This window comes from Galleria mellonella, unplaced genomic scaffold (genome assembly GCF_026898425.1).
Source record: "Galleria mellonella isolate WM207_F2 unplaced genomic scaffold, CSIRO_AGI_GalMel_v1 utg55, whole genome shotgun sequence".
In the NCBI taxonomy this organism is placed as follows: Eukaryota; Metazoa; Arthropoda; class Insecta; order Lepidoptera; family Pyralidae; genus Galleria; species Galleria mellonella.
The window spans coordinates 1,117,282-1,136,849 of NW_026442115.1; the positions used below are offsets into that span (position 1 = coordinate 1,117,282).

General features: G+C 36.9%; 1 protein-coding gene across 3 annotated transcripts in view; it reads right to left on the minus strand.

The window, feature by feature from the left end:
• Nucleotides 1–400: 400 nt before the first annotated feature.
• LOC113521402 (protein-L-histidine N-pros-methyltransferase) overlaps nucleotides 401–19,568 on the minus strand; it is a 71,513-nt gene continuing 52,345 nt past the window's right edge. For all 3 annotated transcript variants that reach the window (XM_031912725.2, XM_052898967.1, XM_031912724.2), the window contains 3 exons: nucleotides 3,099–3,314; nucleotides 2,352–2,527; nucleotides 401–1,178 (listed from right to left, as the gene is read on the minus strand). In XM_031912725.2, the coding sequence (XP_031768585.1) occupies nucleotides 958–1,178; nucleotides 2,352–2,527; nucleotides 3,099–3,314 (613 nt within the window). In that variant the 3' untranslated portion in view covers nucleotides 401–957. The remainder of the gene's footprint in view (nucleotides 1,179–2,351; nucleotides 2,528–3,098; nucleotides 3,315–19,568) is intronic.

The window sequence follows — 19,568 nt, forward strand, 5'->3', positions numbered from 1 at the left end:
ATACATCGCCATTTCTGGGAATCAAGATGTTATGACTGTACCCTGTAATTCCTCTGTCATATGTATTCTGCTCTTTAAATCAAAATAAATATTATAAAGTTTTTTTATGTTAATTATAGCCAGTCTCTGTCACTCGTTCAAAGTAATAATAATAATAATAATAATTCTTTATTATCAGGTACTTAGCCCATAGAGGTACAATTGTATTACAACGTGCACGGATAACATATAAAAATATAACAATTTTTATAGAAAATTTATAATTTATAAAAATTATAATATAGCAAGAAGCAAGAGAACATTATTTAATGTTCTCTGTCAATACTTTTGAATGGGACGTTCAAAGTAATATGCTAAAATACCAGCGATTATGCGTTTACTTGACGACAAATATAAATGCGGTATGCATTATTATACTGCACTCTAATGCTGTTCCGCGCATAAATGCTAAAATACCAGCGATATGCGTTTACTTGGACAAATATAAATCTAGTTCATCGTGATGTATTTTATAGATCAATAAAATGTTCGGAATTCCTCTTATCTTATGAAGGGAAGTATCTGTATATAAAACTTAATTTGCGACCATGGATCTTCTTATTGCTTCCTATTATTTATATTACAGGTTATTTTTCAACAGTGTGCATATTTTTATGACACAATAGGTAACGTCAATAGAACATAATTATCTAACTACATAATAACTACTTTTTATTTTATTAACTTAACTCTGATATTATGGAACATTTCACGGAAAACATTTCCGCGTTTCATTCTCTATCTATTCTGAGGGCACTGTCACAAATTCGTGGCTGCATTCACCCCGTCTAGCTGGCTTCTAGCATGATTATTCATTTGAAATTTATTTTTAAATTTTGAATAAAATTAATTTTGTTGATGAACTGTACACAAAATTGTTAATTGCACTAGGCAGGGAATGTATTAAAATAAGCTGTTTCATGTGTCCGATTCAATACTTTTAGGTGTGAACACGTAAACAGAGTCGTCGAGCCAGTAGTAGGCCTGCGCGAAATCACCTTCGCAGAGGTAAGGGGCGCGGCTCCAGGAAGAAAGCTCAAAGCCACTCTCCCCCATAAACTCGACGAATGAACTGAGTTGCTCTTCGAAGTTCGCGCCTTGGATCGGAAGACGTTCTTCTGGTTTGTGGTCTGGAGTAACTGTAAATAAAAGTAAAACGAATTTAGATAATAGATGAATACCATAAATAGTGTGAATACCTTAGGCGTATTTAAGGGGGGTAATTGTCTGATAAAGAGGTAAATATGCCATGTGATTTCGGCATAGAATAGCCCATCCCTTCTTTTTCCTTGTCGTAAGAAGTGACTTAGGGAACTTAACGGTCGAGGGATACAGCGTTCCTTTTAAAACATCACCATAGCGTAATTGCAGTTGCCAATCCTCTTGCCAAGCGTGGTAATTACTGGCAAAACCCCCCTTATGGCAGAGGTCTATGTTCAGGAGAGGACAGTCAACGGCTGATATGATGATGATGTGTCTAGTGATCACCCCAATATCCAAGTAGAACTTTTAGCTATACGCAAAGTACATATATGAGGATAGGTACATACGACTTTGTTAAGGGCCTAGCCCCTAGCCCCACTGGTAAATATGTACACCAATAATAAACACTTATTAAGTAAGGTCTAAGAGTTCATGTTAACGAACTATTGAACAGTTACAGATTCAGATGATTACTACAGTAAGGAATGGGCTAGAGCTAGTTACGTTCACTGAATTTCTGCAATAAATTTGAAGTTCTTGCGCTATCTGGTGGGAAGTAGTTTTACACTGTGTTTATCTGTACGAGGTTGTTAGTCAAGAATTTTTGTTCCAGTCGATTTGGTTGATCGAGCTATACGCCTGGCGCATTTCTCTTTAGCTTACTGATCCTTCGAGTTATATCAGTCACTATGATTTTTCTGAAAATATCCTTCTAAACTCTGACCATAATAATTTTCATAGCTCGCTGAGTGACTTGGAGATTTCTTATTTGACTACCATAACAAGACTATGTATTAGTTAGCGGTATCATCCACTTTGTACTCGTATTAAAACTTAGCGATATTTTAAACGCTAAGTTAGTTGTCAAAGGTTTTGTTGCCAAAGGGTCTGTTGCCATGGTAGCTTAGTAATTAATTGAATACAACGCGGCAAAGGTGGAATCTAAGGGGAGAGATAAGAGGGCGTTTTGTATTATTTATATTTCTAACAAAAAGAATTTTTTATTTAATTCGTGATTTTCCCAGTCGGTATTCTTATATCAATTTCAGTATAGTCTGCTATATGTGTTTTGTGTCTTGAATTTTTACTGCAATAAAAAAGTTTATTACCTTCTACGTAAGGTTTGTACGGTAGCACGAGCGCGAGCATTAAAACACCACCAGGTGCGAGGGCAGCACGCGCTTGCTTCAGCATCGTCTTCGGCTTACTGCACCGGTCTAGGAGGTTCAGCATGCATACGCAGTCGAACTTCTGTCCACGCCACCAATCCTCTGTGTCCAATAACCTGAAAAGTGTTATTATTTTATCTTAATGTTGATATCAACTTTATTAATAACATTTGCTCAAAAATATGTAACATTATGGGAGTATTATTTTCAAAATTTTGAGAGTAGTAGATACTGAAAAGTACTTGTATATTTGGAGCTAATTACACAGAAGACGGCCATGTTTTATGGAGATTTTATGTAATGTGGCTATTTTTTGCGTAATCAGCTTCAATTATGTCTCTAATGTCAAGGTTATAAAGATTTAATTTGAATAGATATGTTATTATAGCAATATCACTGTTTCTAGTCAGGTACGGAAGCTGTTCACCTACTCAGACTTTAGTGATAAAGCATCGAGTCTTATTATTGTATTAACACATACATGTGTTAATAATAAAGCAAATAAAACATACGTATGTTTGCTATAAATTTGCTGTCATAGATTTTTTTAAAGCAAATTTTTAAAGAGACCGCAAGATACGAAGCTTGTTTTGTTTGTGTTCCACTCATTGAATCAAAGGAAGAAAATTGTTATGGGAAATGTGTGATAATTAGTTAAATAAAACTTTATGTATAGGTATTACTCACGTATATCCTTTATTGTTTAAAGCTTTTCGCATGCTCGCAGATATTTCAGTGGCGTACTTGACCGAGTAGAGATTTGCGAAACGGCGGCTAACTTCGCCATCGCCAGCACCAACGTCAACTACAGTCTCCGCTGCGTTGCCCGATATCTTTGCGGACCGCAGTAACAACCGTGCCTGGGCTTCTGACAGCACGAACATTGAGCCACGCCCGAGCCACCTGAGCGATGGCATTTGATAATATAATTAAAAATTTTGGGTACTTCCAGTAAGTTTAGGTAATCTAAATTATTTTATTTATTTATACTTTTACACAAATTAAAATATGTCTATTGGGTGGACTTAATGCCTGATGGCATTCTTTACCAGTCTACCGTTACGCTTAACAGAGAGAGTAAATGGAGGTAATAAATATAAATAATGAGAGTAATCTATGCAGATTTTAAAACAAAATGTTTTTTTTTTAATCTATGCACTATGTATTTTGTTAGAGATTTGAATGCAACTGTAAATTTGTATAAAGTTCATATATTTAATTATATCAACAATAGACAAGGAAATGCTCATTGTCAAGTACCTAAAAGAGTTGTTGATAGATCAGGAAATAAATAAAATTCGAATATATATATGTATGTACGAAATAGAAATCATTAGCATCTGTTCAGCACGTTTTGCTAATGTAACTGAACATTTTTTTCTAAAGAAACAAGCATTGGCGTAATTAAGATTATTTTAGGGAAGTCCTGGCGTTTAAAAAAATAATGTTTTCTCAAACATATTTTTGCGAAGTTTTGTTTGGATACAGGAGTGGGCGTCAGACAATTCTACGGTGAGCAGTGCTCTTTCGGCCCGCTCTTAAATACGCCTATGGAAACATGGATCGACAAAAGACAAAAAAAAGAGAGGAGCATCCTGGAAGAGACAAAGGTTCGCAAATACAGTTCGGATAAAAGTAAGCTAATGATTTCGATTTTAACTTCTATATATATTCCTACTTACATATAACATGTAATATGGAAAAAAAATAGATATGTAGTTTTGAACAAAATAAGGATTGATAAATTGTAAACTAAAAGTGAACTCAATATCTAAAATTTACGGACAAGCCGATATCATTATCTCACATAGTATGTCTCACATGCAATAAGGCATTATCCGATCGCTTTCAATACGAGTATAACTATTAATTTTCTTATCTAACTTAATTGTTCAAATAACAAAGTGGATGTCTTGAACCTTCTAATTTAGCCGAACGTAGCAACTTCCTTGAAAGCGATTTGTAAGCTAGTCGCGCGGGGCTCAGCAACAATAGCGCAATTATCCACTACCGTTGATCGTGTGGTGGTGGCCGTTAGAAGGTAGATCGCGTCGGGCCGCAATTACCGGGGATAAAACACAAAGTGCGCTGCGGGCATTGCGGGCTCCAGCGCGGCACTCGGCGTCTAGCGTTCGAGCGCAGCAAATTGTGCGCCGGCGGCATTGCACCGAGCCCGCGACGTCTTCATCGCGCTCCGGGCAACCGGCGAAAGTGGATAATGAGTAGTAAATCCCGCTCTCATTAGGTGAGAGCGAACGTCGCAACGATCGATACGAATTCGTCTTCGCCGAGTAAAGGGATAATCGGTGCAAAGCTCGAGCTCTGTTATTAGCTGTAGTACCATATATCACGTGTTGCATTATCCGCGGCCCCCGGCGTCCGCGTTGCAATTACTGCAGCACAAACGGCTCTAACTATTCAATCCCACAACTCTGTTAGGATAGCCTTATATAAAAGCGTACTCCATTTTGGGAAATAGGTCTTCCTGTACGATATGCAGAGACCTTCAATTTCGTAGATCAAAATTGAAGATCACTCAGGTATAAAGCTAGTTATTTTGTTGTCTGCGATGATATTGGTGACAAACAACATTATTGTGTGCGGATATAGCGTGGTCAGCGTTACGCGAAGTGTCGCTAGCAGCTCGTTTGCGGACGGCGAGCGATGCGGATTGATTGCTTTATTGTCCCGTCGGTCGGTGGCGTTGAAGACGCGCTATACATGATACATGAACCGGCGCGTTTGCAACTAATGAACCCCGGCACCGCGTAATTGTCACTGGTTTGTTGCACGCTGCAGTGCTGGTCGCCACTAAACTTGTGGGATTCCGTAACTAAGCGAATTGAGTCACTACGCAAAATGCACGAGAGTATGACGCAGTTTGTTACTCTGTTGCGGAGAGTATGATTGATTTATTAGTACTATAACCACTTTAACAGGCAATACTAGCTGGCTGTTAACCATTGAACATTTATATTGAGAACATTACTTTTACATGTCGAGAAAGCATTTGAAAACGATGCATTTTAAGACTTCTTGGTAAGGTCGTATCCTAAGGTTGCTAAGTTGATTTATTAATACCTATGTAAAGGTAATATATTTCAAAAAAATATTTGCTTGGTTACAAGTGTACTCGTCGAAAGTTCACGAGTATGAAGTGAGTTTATCTATGTGTTTATGTTCCAATCATTTTTTTATAAGTTTCTATGTTGATATACCTACCGCGAGGACACCATGACCAGATGCTATGAACAGACATCGAAGGGATATGTCTCGTGGCGTCGTTGTCCTGCTGGAAATCGTGCGACCTGGGATAACATGAAAATCGAGTGGAGCAGTAGGTGGATAGGCGGGTGCGAGTATCTATTTCAATAGAATGCGGTGGCTTGCAACAAGGAATCCGATGCGGTTATCGACGGCGGAGGTGAGAGATGTGTCGCTGGACAAGGCGCGAGCGGCGTGTCGCGAGGGGCGCGCGGGGGTGTTCGTATCGCGATTGCATCGGAGAGCAAACAAGCGGGCGGGGTGTCGGCGGCCGGGGGCGCTCAAATCATATTACCCCCGGCCTCACACCCGGTCTCGCGCCTCGCGCCACACACGTCATTTGAGTGTGCGTCGCTATGGCGACGGCCCGGGCCGTGCATGATATTAGTACGTGTGCGGCTCATCTCCGGCCGTTTAAACTTAACGCGCCGCCGCTTCGCGCGGGAAATTAAAACCGGCTGTGGACCGGAAGGCGCGATCGACCCCGCGCTTTCGCACAGCGCGGCCTCGCGCCTCGCCTCGTCCCTCGATATCTCCCTGCGCTAGTCGAGAGCTGATACATATCCAATATCCATACGCTGATTGCTGTTATGAGAATTTATTTTTATTACTTTTATATTCAAATGTAGCAATCAATTTCACTTAGGTAGCTTTGTATAGAGATTAGGTAGAACCGCTGTTTATATCTTACAATAATTCTAATATTAAATAAAAAAAAACTTCAAAACCGAGTTATGACACGGTTTAGATTAGGTAAAATGCAAAACAAATGGAAAACAAAATAAATGAAGACTTATTACTTTTAAATAGATGAAAACGCAACATAATGGTAATATAGTTAAAGTAGGATAAAGTCAGATCAGATTGTCCATGTGACGAATTTTCCAGGAATTAATTAACCATAATGGTTTCTAAGCCCCCATCCTGACCTGACTCATTTATGAAGTATTTGGCTGCTTTGGAAAATGTTTCAATTTCCACTATTATGAAATACGAGTATGTACCTACGTGATAGTACATTAATGTTATTGAATATTTTTAATAAAATTCTACTACCTTATTAATACTATCAGGTTATGAAACTACACGAAAGGTAAACAAGCTTATATATTCATACCGTTTACAAGTTTAGGTTCGTGATATTATAGACAGAGAAATATCGTGGCCACAACATAGCGTCTTATGTAACTCTAAATATGTCACGATTACTAAATCACAACTGTGTGATATAAAAAAAGGCATGTTGGTAATTTAATTTGATTTAAAAATCGTTATGATTATTTCAAAAGTTAACTAGGTACAGCGAGCTCATGAACCTCAAATTATTTATTCTCATTAAAAGTTGTACACAACAGTAGATATGAAAATGTGACATTCAGGTCATAACAAAGTTTGGCTGTGTTGCACTGGAAGTTACTTTAAATTGATTATTATGTATCTACATACTTTTCATATGTATTTAGAATGGCGAATAAGCAGACCTGATGGTAAGTGGTAGCCATCGCCTATAAACATGAATAGTATCATATGTATTAATTCTCTTAATTTCAGTGATAAAGACATCATTATTTTTAATGAGATTTCGTTTGAGAAATACAAGGCTTCGTTCTAGAAATACAAGGATCTTTATAAAATCACTTTAGTAACTGCCGTACTTATTAAATTACTAAATCCTGTAGTTTCAATATGCCATGTATTGAATTTTGATAATATCCTGAGTCAACAGCGAAAGTCAACTTCGTTTATTTACCACAATAAACAAGCTATCAGTGGGCGCACATTACAGACAGAAGTAGATGGGAGAGCTCCTCCCCGTATGTAGATACCTACACGTTCGCCTTGCTCAAAGACATTGTCGCTTTCAGGCACCTCATTAGAGCGCGTCCCATGTGAGCCTACCACCCCCACCCTTCTCCGCCCCCCGTATCCCCCCACATACACAACCGAGCAATTCTTTCTCGGAGCTCGCAAACTCGGATGGATAATTACACTTAGCTACGAAAAGGTTCGGCGTTGTCTTGCACAAAAAGGAATTTAATTGTAGGCTCTAGAAATTTTAAATATTTTTAGCATTTGTGTTGCAATTTTAGTGTTATTTAAAATTTTGTACTTATCTGTTTTTTTTTTTTTATAATTAATTAAATCTGAAGAAATAAATGCTCAACGATTCACTTATTTCTGATGAAATGAAAACTTTTAAAGTTCCTTTCTTAATGGCTAGTTTTTCTTAACTTTTATCTTGTAATACTTTTTTAATTACGAATATTTTTTTTTATTAAAAAACTATTCCATAAACCTTTGTATAAATTTCGACGACGATTATCTATAAATGAAGTAAACTATAAAATTTTAACTCGAGTTTGGAAATAAAGTAAATTTTTTGTTTAGGTAAGTTACATCTTCATTAAATACTAATAATATTTTAACGATTTATCTCACGACCTAACAATAACATCTTGCTTTATTTTATGTTGCTCACCTTAGTCAGATGGAATATTTATATCAGATCCCACAGATCGGAAGCGGTAGTCAGCGGTAATATTTGGCTGGCAATAAAATCAACTTCGATAGCATATAATCGAACGTCACACAAACGTTACGCGCAGTGTCATAACCCTGAACAGCACTAGAGCGACAATAAACTATAAAAAAGTGGATAGTAAAATGTATAAACAATGAGAGCACGGCTAAAACGTTTTAGTGTTAAGAGTGGGCCCATAAACCGTTGACACGCACCCGTAAAATATTAACGATACCTACAAGAAAAATGACGACTATCAATGTAGGTACCGATTTTCGGTCGCGAGGACGCGCTACAAATAATGGCGGGACCGAATTTATACGCGGACCCGAATTGCCCCGATTGAATATTTTACCAGGCCACGAATGCGTCCGACGATATTTTTCTATTTCACCGCCCATTTTTACTATCAATTGCTTAGTTTCCCCTTTAATATTATTCGTTCGACGACTCGCCCGCTCCGGTTCAGATATAAAGGAAAAGATTTGAATAAACAAATATTTATACGAAATAATGATTAGACATTTGCATGGTTCGAGGAGTTCCGTTGTTGTCTATAATTACTGTGCTGTTGGGGCAAACCTTATTATAATTTAATGATGTTCGAATACTCACAATTACGAAGCAACAAGCTTTTCTGTAGTAATAATAAAAAAAAATTGTCCCGATGGTGTGACTGTTTAGGAAATGTTAGTGGTGAATGTCTGTTTCGTCAAATTCTAACAAAACAATTGCAGAGTTAATATCACATATAAATTTCGGAGGAAAATGAATACAATACAGTCTAGGGATCCGCAAAAATTAAACCGAAAAAAGTACGAAGAGTAGCTTTGCTCCATGGAAATATAGGAAACAATATACTTTAATTTTAATAACAAGAATCAAGACTGAACGAAAAAACAAAAATAAAGTATGTGAGAGCACAAATAGAGTCCATCGACGTACTGGCATTAGCAGTGGAGAAAGGATAGACAAAAATAATGAAAAAATAAAAACCTTATAACCAATTTTGTAGTAACTAATTTTGCCTTTCATAATTAGTCAGGTAAAAATATGCTACTCGAAATAGTTTCCAAATATAACGCACATTTTCAGAACTCATGGTAATATGCTAGTTGATTTTTTCAAAATCACTCAGGTAGCAAATAAGCATATAGCCTGTCTGCTAGTAAACGGCATAGCTCGTCTGCTAGTAAACGGCATGTAAAGGCACGTTATAATCAAAAATAATAAATAAATACCTAATACAAGATCATATATTAATTATCCTATTAGAGGGGCCCAAATTTACGGTTTTGGAGCAGTTTGATACTTTGTTATTTATTATATAAGCAGGTACTTAACATTTTTTCAACAATTGGATAACAATAAGTTAATATCTAATTAAATGATGTAGATAGATAAAGACAGGTGGAGGCGTGGTGGGCTCCCAAAATAAATAGTTAAGTGCAATGATAGCTAGCTCATCTGTCATAGATCCTGCCTACCGACTCGTGAACAGGTGTTTGTCATACACGTCAATACTAGTATGCTCTAGTTAATTATATGATTCATTTATTTTGTAAGGAACCTTATATCCAAGTATTGTAAAATACTGTGCATACGTGAATTATATATATTGTCGAATGGAGTTTATAAAGCATCTGACGGTTATGTTTAGCGTTTCGGAAATACAATAACCTTTAAAAGGTGTAAAGGCGTGGGCTCAATTCGAGTTCCAGTCAGAGTTTAAAATAACTTCTCGGAGGCGAATGGTTTATTGCTTATTGAGTAGCTCTGACGAAACGCGCCTCCAACGATAAAACTCGCGCAGAGTGGAATCTCAGTCAATATCACAATATACGCGACGACATTGAAATTATCGCTCGGTGGGAGGCGTGCGTCGGTGCTGGACCATGAGGTGGACCTAACTAAAACAAAATGAGAAACGTTTGAAACAATGAGCATTGTCGCACGGTGTCTGCGGCGCACGGGCGCAATGTTTCGCTGTCGGTGTTGCCATCTTAGCTTTGGATTTTGTAGCTAAATGGTACCAAAAGTGGCTCAATAACACAAAATAGAATAAATTGTGGTTTCGGAAAGTTCCTCAAGTTGCAACTGCGTATTGACAAAGTTAGTGTCGATATTATTATACTTTGGACAAAATTTAAAGTTATTAAGCCCTTTCTTGAAATCGTAATTCATAAAAAATTGTTTACGGGTGAAAAAAATAAGATGTTTCAATTAAAAAAAAGAAAAAATTTTTGTAGACATTGTTGTGCAATGTGATACGGAAGTGATTACAGCCCTATTTCTTACCTAAGTTAATTTGATAAAAATGTGACTTTTTCATCGAAATAATACTGCATTTTAAGTACAAATACCTAGAATAAAAAGGTTTTTGATAATAATTTGTTATTGTAAAGTTAACAATTTTTTTTTATTATGATTAAAAATTTTAAAGTTGACAGATTTCGATGAATGGCAACTTTGTTATTAAACCTATATCATCATCATCATTATTATATCAGCCGTCAACTTTCCACTGCCGAAAATAGCCTACCAGGGGGTGGGGGAGGGCTGTCAGTAGTCGCAAGCGGGTTGGCAACCGCAGATAGGCTTTGGTGATGTTTTAAGAGTGAGGCTGCTGCCTACTATTCGACTATTAAGTTCCCTTAGTTGCCTTTTACGACACCCACTGGAAAGAAAGGGGTAGCCCATTCTATGCCGGGGACACACAGCGAGATTTATTATATCTACCTATATGCAAAGTGAGAAACAACAGAAGATTATGTCAATATTTTTTTGGCTCACCATAAAGTGTGGCTAGATCAAATAAATTAGTGCTAAAGTAGCAATAGAGCACGTCGCGTATGGGCTATGTGCGCGGGCGCGGACTCAGTGCGGGATGTTCGTTAGCGGGTGGCATGTGATTGGTCGCCACGAGGTGGGCGGGGCGCGCGACAAACTGCGCGCACGCAAATAGCGCACCCGCACACAAATTAAAACAATAAAATGAAAGTAATAAAACAATGTGAGCACTGAAGAGTATGCACTATCGAAGTCTTAATGGCCGAGCGAAGGCGGCGTGTCGATTTATTAACCGAAACCCGAGCTCTGTCAACAGCTAGAAAGGTCCAATTCGATAAGTGCAGTTAAGTAAGATAAATATAAATGCAGATATTGTCTAATTATTTACATCGCCTTTATTCACGTTTTAAATTCGGGATGCTCTGACTAGTTTCGAACTAAATAGGAGCCCTGATTCATGGGCGCGGTTCACAGTTATGTTGTGAGTACAGTACAATATGAATCATGATTGAACAATAAATAAATGCAAATGTTTAATTAAACATTAACAATATAAAAATCTATTGAAATAGCATTAACGATATTACTATATCCGCCTTAAGCTGTCAGTAGGCTGTTGAAAGTTAATTGTATCTTTGGACATAAGCCAAAAGCTGTTGAAGTAGCAATAAAGGAATCAGATATTAAAATGATAGAGATCCAAAATTATTTGTGAGTATCCATGAGTATCCAATAGCCTAAAAGTGCATGTTATACTTAAACAATAATAAGATAAAGTCTAGGATCTTAAATATTCTATAAACTTAATTTGAATAAAAGTTGCAGAATGAGATAAAGTAATCTACCTTACAGCGTAAACAATATATGTAAAATTCCTCATGTGAGGCCTCGACTCAGTATTTTCCAGTATATTACCTTTTGGACAAGATGAGCCTATTTGAGAGTCTAGGTAGGTATCGCCTGCGGCGTGGAATTTAAATTAATCAATGGAATACTTATTATAACATACAGTTTATGTGAAACCTGAAGTTTACAGATTTATTTTACTGAATCAGGTGTTATCAGCCATTTGCTGTCCACTGCTGTACTGTTGTAGGTTTTCAGTAATCGGGAAATTTATCAGTAGTTGCCACGCTTGGCAAGCGGGCTGGCGACCGCAGTTAGGCATTGGTGCTGTTTTAAGAGAGACGCTGCTACCCATCTCTCAACCAATAAATTCCTTTAGTAGCCTCTTACGACATCGATGGGATAAGAAGGGATGGCCAATTTTATGCTGGGACCACACGGCTATATTGATATTGAGATTGCCATAGAAATATATTAGGACAGAAATTTTGTGTATAAAAAATTTAAAATCGACAAGTAAATTCTGAGTTTCCTATATGAACTCAAAAGCTAAACATGCCCAATTAATAGGCGAGATTAAAAAATTATTGACGTTATCGATCTATTTTTCTTTTGGCAAGTCCCTGTAAATGACGTTGACGATTTCGATGTCACCTGTAGATAGTTATCAAGAATATTAACTATATATCTGATATGCATTCACGCTAGACAGCTTTATATATTTTTAATTAAAACGCTGTTTCCGGTTTTCAATGAGGAAATTCTTACGGTGGCGTATCGTAACGAATGTCGTCTCATTTACTAATGTGTCACATGCACGCGGTGTTGTTTCACGGGCTGAGGACCGGGGTGCACCCCGGGCAGGGTGTACAGTTGGCGCGGCGGAGGGAGGGGGAGGGGGACGGCACAGATGACCAATGGCGTAGCGCACCCCGCTCCGGACGATGCAACGTTAATTACGATGTCGTCCTGAAATCTCGACGTAGATATTAGAATTCCCTCCCACGGGAGGAAGTATATAAGGATCGGTGTGTATTGAAAGTGTTTGTTTGGAATTGAGTGTCATACATATTTTGGTGGCTATACAGGCATCTTATAATTGACACGCGCTTGTTAATGTAATGAATCGGAGGTAATTACTATAGATACTTATATATGAATGTTAGAATGAATTTTATTTACTAAGTATTTGTGACTGCCGGTAGCAGATCTTAAGATTATATACCTGTTAGACGTAAGTTAATAAAGTAATAAATTAAAGTTTTCAAAATAATTTAGGGAAAATAGATTGTAGTTTGCGCTTTCAGTAGTAGCATAATTAGATTTTGGGTTGGTATAGGATTTTTATGATTAATCCAATGCTATGATTGCATATTTAAAGTAATTTCATTACAGACAAATGTCTTACTAGTTTAAAACATGATTAGCACAGCGGTATGCATAATTTTTATAAAAAAGTATAAATAACTGAATGTAGAAATAAATAATAATATCTATCACTCCAAACAGGTAGGTAGAATTTTTGTTAGAACGGGTTTGAAAGTATGTATGTACGTAGATACATACTAGGATAACTTGAGTAAGAGAATTCCTTATAATCAGCATCATAAGGATAAGTAATTTCAGGAAAAAAAAACAAACCATGTTCTGTATTCTTTACGTTATGATAGGTAATCTGCTTATGGAAGGCAAACATTCTCGTGAAGCGTTACTGTGCGCCAGTTAGGAAAGAACAAACATTTGAGTCGGAGTCGAGAGCGTGATTGTGAAAAGGCCTGATTACACTAGCGCGTAGTTAGCGGAGGCTTCATTAGAACGGGCGGCGGGTGCCGGGGAGGCGCGCGAGCGGGGGAATTCATCTCGCTGGGTGCATCGTGGCTGCGCGCGCAAACAAATTAAAACGTAAGACGCGCCCTAATCAATAGCCGACTTCGCCGCGAAGCCGAATTAACTCGGCCGAATGAAAAAAATGAACAAAATTATATTCGCGCGAGACCTCAACCCCCTCTGGCGCCCGCCGCCCGGAGGAAATTGCTTTTCTTTCAGTGGGCGCGCACACACGCGCCACCGCGCCGTACGGGTACGTGAGCGCGAGAGGGTTACCGCTGAACGCCAAGCCGCCGACACACACAATATTATAATTTACGTTTGGCCGTATATCGAGGTGTAAGTAGGTGCTTACCTGGGCGCTTCGCGCCTGCTCAGCCCTCCGCTCACGCTAAATCTGAGCTTTATACGTTCACTTGACGCGACGAGAGCAATATTAGTTTCGAGCCAACTCCTTTCCTACTACAATATTTATTAACGTTCTACGAACTGATATATTTTTTTCATTTTCCCCCTTTTAAAAGCAAATGCTGATACCGTGATTTCATTGGATTGTAACGTATAGGCACCTCCAGGGGTTTGTGAATAAGATTGTACCTAATGGTACGTCCGGCGGGAGTAGAGCTTTGATCAAGTATTCACAGGTGTTCGAGCTTATAGTTGCATATCTAATAACTACTATAGAAACGCAATGTAGCAGATTTGCAAAACATAAGTTTTATCTAATAATAACTGATTCAATGACAACTGTGTAGCACAGGCTCGCATAGATGATAATCTTTAGCGAATTTTTTTGTTCGTCATAATGGAATACATACACAAAATAATATCTAAAGAATGCACACGGATGACATGGGCGATACGGCCGACTTGTTGGGATGGGTGTTGGGGAATTTTATTCTTTAGGAACAGGGCCATGCATAGGGCTTAAATAATATAAAATAGTAATTAAATTTGAATCAAATCAATTAACAAACTAAATTGGGTGGACGGCCTCAATTTGGTTTGTTAATTTATTCAAATATGCTCGGTAAAATGTGGACATGTAGATTTTTCGATAAGTTCATCACAATAATAACATTCGATGTGGTCCTACTACCCCGACGTGGGATATTGTATTATTAAAATTGATCCCATATATTTATAATATTATTTTTATTTAATACCTAAATAGAACAGATAAAACCACCAAATGTTGTTTTGGTTTTATGTCATAGATGTTAATTTATAAAAGTAGGATTCACTAATTAATGAAACAAACATTAATTAGTCAGCATAGACAATAAATCTCGTCTCGATACCTACATTTCTTAGATACTGCTACACAGTAGTACATAAGAGAATCTCGTTTCATTAACGCAGACTGTAATCTGTAGCTGTCCGTCCGCCCGCCCAATTAACGCGTGGGCGATGAGACGCCCGCCGCCCGCCCGCCTTGCCGTCCAATGGCGGCCGCGAGGGGATTAATTAAGTAACTTCCCGTCTGCACAACACCATCCCCCCCTCCCGGCCCCACCGCACACCCACCACATCCGCGGAGTCTGCGGACACGCCCGGAAAACTAACCACCTAATGAGGGGAGATGACCTCACGTGTATGTGTGCTTTGTCTGCGTATGTGCAAACTATTTGTTCATTGTGTGCAAGTGTCAGCCTTTTGTGTGCTCGTTATGTAATGTACATTATTCGCGCAGCTCTTACCTAATGTGCGCTTGTTGCCACAATAGGTACATACATATGTATATATACGTGCGTCTTTCATAAACTCGTCCAATGGTAACTAAAGAATATTTTCGAATTTTGTACATAAAATTACAGATTAGTAATTTACATACAGTCTAGGATGCCATCATGTACCTAGACATGAAACCTCAGGAGCCTGCATTTTCGTCTGACAGAAAAAAAATTAAGAAATACGTATATATAAAAAAATATTTTAATAAGCCAAGCTGTCCTACTATTATAAACATAAAAGTGGAAAGTTTTTTTATAATAACTCGGCAAATTCACGTCGGCAAAACCGCGGGATTTAGCTAGTGTTATATAAATAAAGATCTTTTGTCTTAAATTGGTCAAAATAAATACATAACATAAATGTCGCTACAATGGCGACATAATTTATATGTAGGTTGGTACTAGATATATAATATGACTAATAATGTGTGTTGCCGTGTGGTCCCCGCATAGAATAAGTCATTCCTTCCTTTTCCATGGGTGTTTTAAGAGGTGTCTAAGGGAATTGAATAGTCTAGGGATGGGCAGCGTACCTCTTTAAACATCACCAAAACCTAACTGCGGTTGCCAATCCGTTTGTTAAGCGTGACAACCACTGGCAAACATGCTTTTTTTTTTTTATTAATCTGGGTATTCTGGGGTGTGTTCTCAGGAGTAAATTGCCTGGTTTCTTATAACACAGGGTGTTTTAGCTTGAGGATTAGGCAATTGGTATGATTTTGTGGCACCGATAATAAGAAAATACGACCGAATAGGGATCAATTATATAGGGAGGCTCTGCGTCGGAAGTAAGCGTGACAGATGACAGGAAACTTGCTGTTTGCTTTCATAGTACTCGGTGATCGAATATATGGCTCCTATCGTTTACACTGCACCATATAGACTAAATAAAACACAGACGAAGGAATAACACTTATTTCAATAACTACTAAGTTCGTTTAATTATGAGATATTACATTTTACTCGTGACTTCGTCCGCGTAATCAGGATATGTCGATTGCCTAAATATAAAATATTATAATAAAGGATAAATAATAAACAGCCTATGTCCTTTTCCATCCCATATAGTACATGTATACTAAATTTTAAGAAGATTAGTTGAGCTGTTAAGACGCTAAGAAGTAACAAACGAACAGACAAAGTCATTATTGCTCTTATAACATTACCTAGTGAGAATTTATACACGCAGACATTTATTGTCGTTGTAAAAAATAGTGTATTTATTTGACAATGACATGGGGATTCTGGTATTTCATAAAATATTAATAAAAATTGTAGGATTTGGCAAATTCTAATATTGCTAAATTTTAGTTTTATATCTTTACTAATAGTTATTTCTTATTTTTCACTGGTTTATTTAATTAGAATTATATTATTTAATTCCGCTACCATTAGTATGTGTGCGACTGGCAACACTTGAAGATTGACCACCATTACTATTATCAGAAGTTCCATAACCTTCCATATTAGCCATTAATCTCCGATTGCTATTTTGATGGCTACTATGAGAGAAGATCAGTATTTTATTTATAAATATTTTCGACAACCAAAAAAACCATGCGAGTAACATTTGCCTTCCAATAAGATTGTTTTTATGCTAAACTTCAAGAATAGAAATTCCACTTTTCAAACAAAATAAAGTTATTTGTATTTTTAGTATAATCGGATCACGCATGGAAATAATACGAGTACGTTTATGGTCATAATTTATAATAACAATTTTAGGATTAAGTGTCCAGAACTTATTGACGGACTGGGGTACAAGCTAGTCTTTGGTATAGGTATATAATAATATCCTTTTCCATTCCCAATATGTGGATGCCAATTTTTATAAAGATGATAAAGAAAGTTAATTTTAACATTTATAAATATTAGCTTCTAAAAAAATAGTCCATTAAGGTAATTATAGTGAAAAGTACTTTATAAGGTATAATTACGTAGTACCTACTTCATATACCTACTGTATATGTATAGCCACATAAGAATGTTAGACATTTACATATGTAGCCAACTTCATAAATAAGTTAACAGCAATGAAACTTTTATGGGCTATATTCTTTATCTTGTTTTGAATTTCATCAGTCTGCAATGGTGTATTGTTTTGATCAGTAGAAACAGAACAGGGTTTGCTTATATGAGTTATCCTCTTAGGAAGTGATTGTATACGAATGGAATATACTGAAATTCTATTCTAATATATTGAGAATAAAGGTCATTGTAGGTTGTAACAACATTATATAAATATGAACAATAAAAGATACTCGTAGAGTCATTGTCAGTACAAAAACATTACAAGTTTTTGTCATCTTAACTGAAGTTATGTCATGTGTGAAAATCTTAACTTTTTAGCTAGGAAAAGCTAGTCTGTATTTCAGTGTGAAAAGTTCGACAAAATGTACTACAAAAATTATAAATTACATTTTAAAATGATTTTTTCAGAGTTATTTCTTTTTCTTTTATTTTATATCGCTTATTTTTTAGACTTTTTAATGTGTAATTTAATACGCACTTTAGGTAGTAATTTAAAACTGAATTCTTGCTTTGCTACCATAGAAGTCTTATCTTACTCTATAAAAAAATAAGGCTAAGAATAATAAATTTGACAACTTAAGTCGACATTAGTTAGACACGTTTTCATATCACTAATCTATTTCCTACAAAGACAAAGCTCCACTCAAATCTTTGATGTGCTCTTCCAATCTTTATATCCCATGTTACGACTATAGAATGGCACTTAACTGGTAAACTTCCGAACGTTCGAGCTGGAGAATCAGCAGGTCTATAATCGAAGGCATGGGTTGTGGGGGTGCCAAAATAACTAATAGTTTTCGCGGGGGCGTGTTAGCATTTTTCTTCTGGCGGTGACGGCCGGGCCGCGGGGGCAGGCGGGAGGGGCGGAAACTGGAATAACTCTCTTTCAGGAATGGTTATGCGGATCATTTATACTTCATAGACTTTGTTAATAACAATGTTAGTCGATACAATTGAGAAACGGATGCTTGTTGTTTTGCTGTTTCGGTTTCTAAAGTATTTGTATAGAGCTGCGAGTTTCGTGTTGCAGGTTTGTTTTAAGTTTGTATGTATTTTGTTGTTGTGCTTATATATATTGTTTAGTGAGTGTTATATAAAAACAAAAATGCCTCTCTATTTTGCTTATTATTTTTAACGATTAAAAGTAAAAAAAAAATAATTCGCAAACAAATGTCAATAAAAGATATCAACTTTTTTTTTTCACATACTCGATTAACACATATTGGATTCTTTTGTGTAGATACCTTTTGCCATTGATATCGACTGGTTCACATTTACAATGTAAATCATGGTGTGAAAAATATATATAATATTACTATTTTCTCTTCATTATCATTAATCATTAATTATCAAGTAATCTCACGTTGAGGCAAATAATTTGTCATATTACTGCTAACTGTTATGCTTTAAGTTTAAAACATAAAATTGTAAGAAATCATCATTTTACAATATTATTTTACTTACAGTTTGGATAATGTTACGATTTCTTTTATATCTATGTTCAAAATAAAACTAAAATACTATTTATACATCTGATACACCATTACGCTGTTGTAAACCTAATATATTTCACTGTATCGCACTACTATGGGGAATAAAACATCACGTTAAGGCGAAATAGTGGAGTAATGCGTAGAGGTGCGCGGAAACACTCGATGGGGGGAGGGAAACTCAATTCCTTCCACCTACATCTGTTTTACGTTCCAATGAATAGCTGCATGCAAATAAACCGGCGATATTGTTTCTTTAAAGGGTGTCTTAAGTCTTCATTTACAACGTGTGTGGAGGGTGCAGTTGGTTTAACTTGTGTGGATTAGATGTATGTCAGATATGTATGATAACGCTGAAGTCATCATATTGATTTATTAATTTATGAACTTACTAGATGTTTCGATGGTTCTGCATGTTGCGTCAATCGTTAATTATATTGTATATGCCATGTGGTCCCAGCAAAGAACAGGCCACCCTTTCTTTTCTCGTGGATGTCGTAAGAGGCGACTAAGTGAGGGAAAAGGACCGGCAGCAGCGTCCCTCTTGAAACATTTTTAAAAGCCTAACTGCGGTTGCCCATCCGCCTGCCAAGCGTGGCAACTACTGGAAAATCTCCCCTTATGGGGAAGGCTTATGTTCAGCAGTGGATAGTTA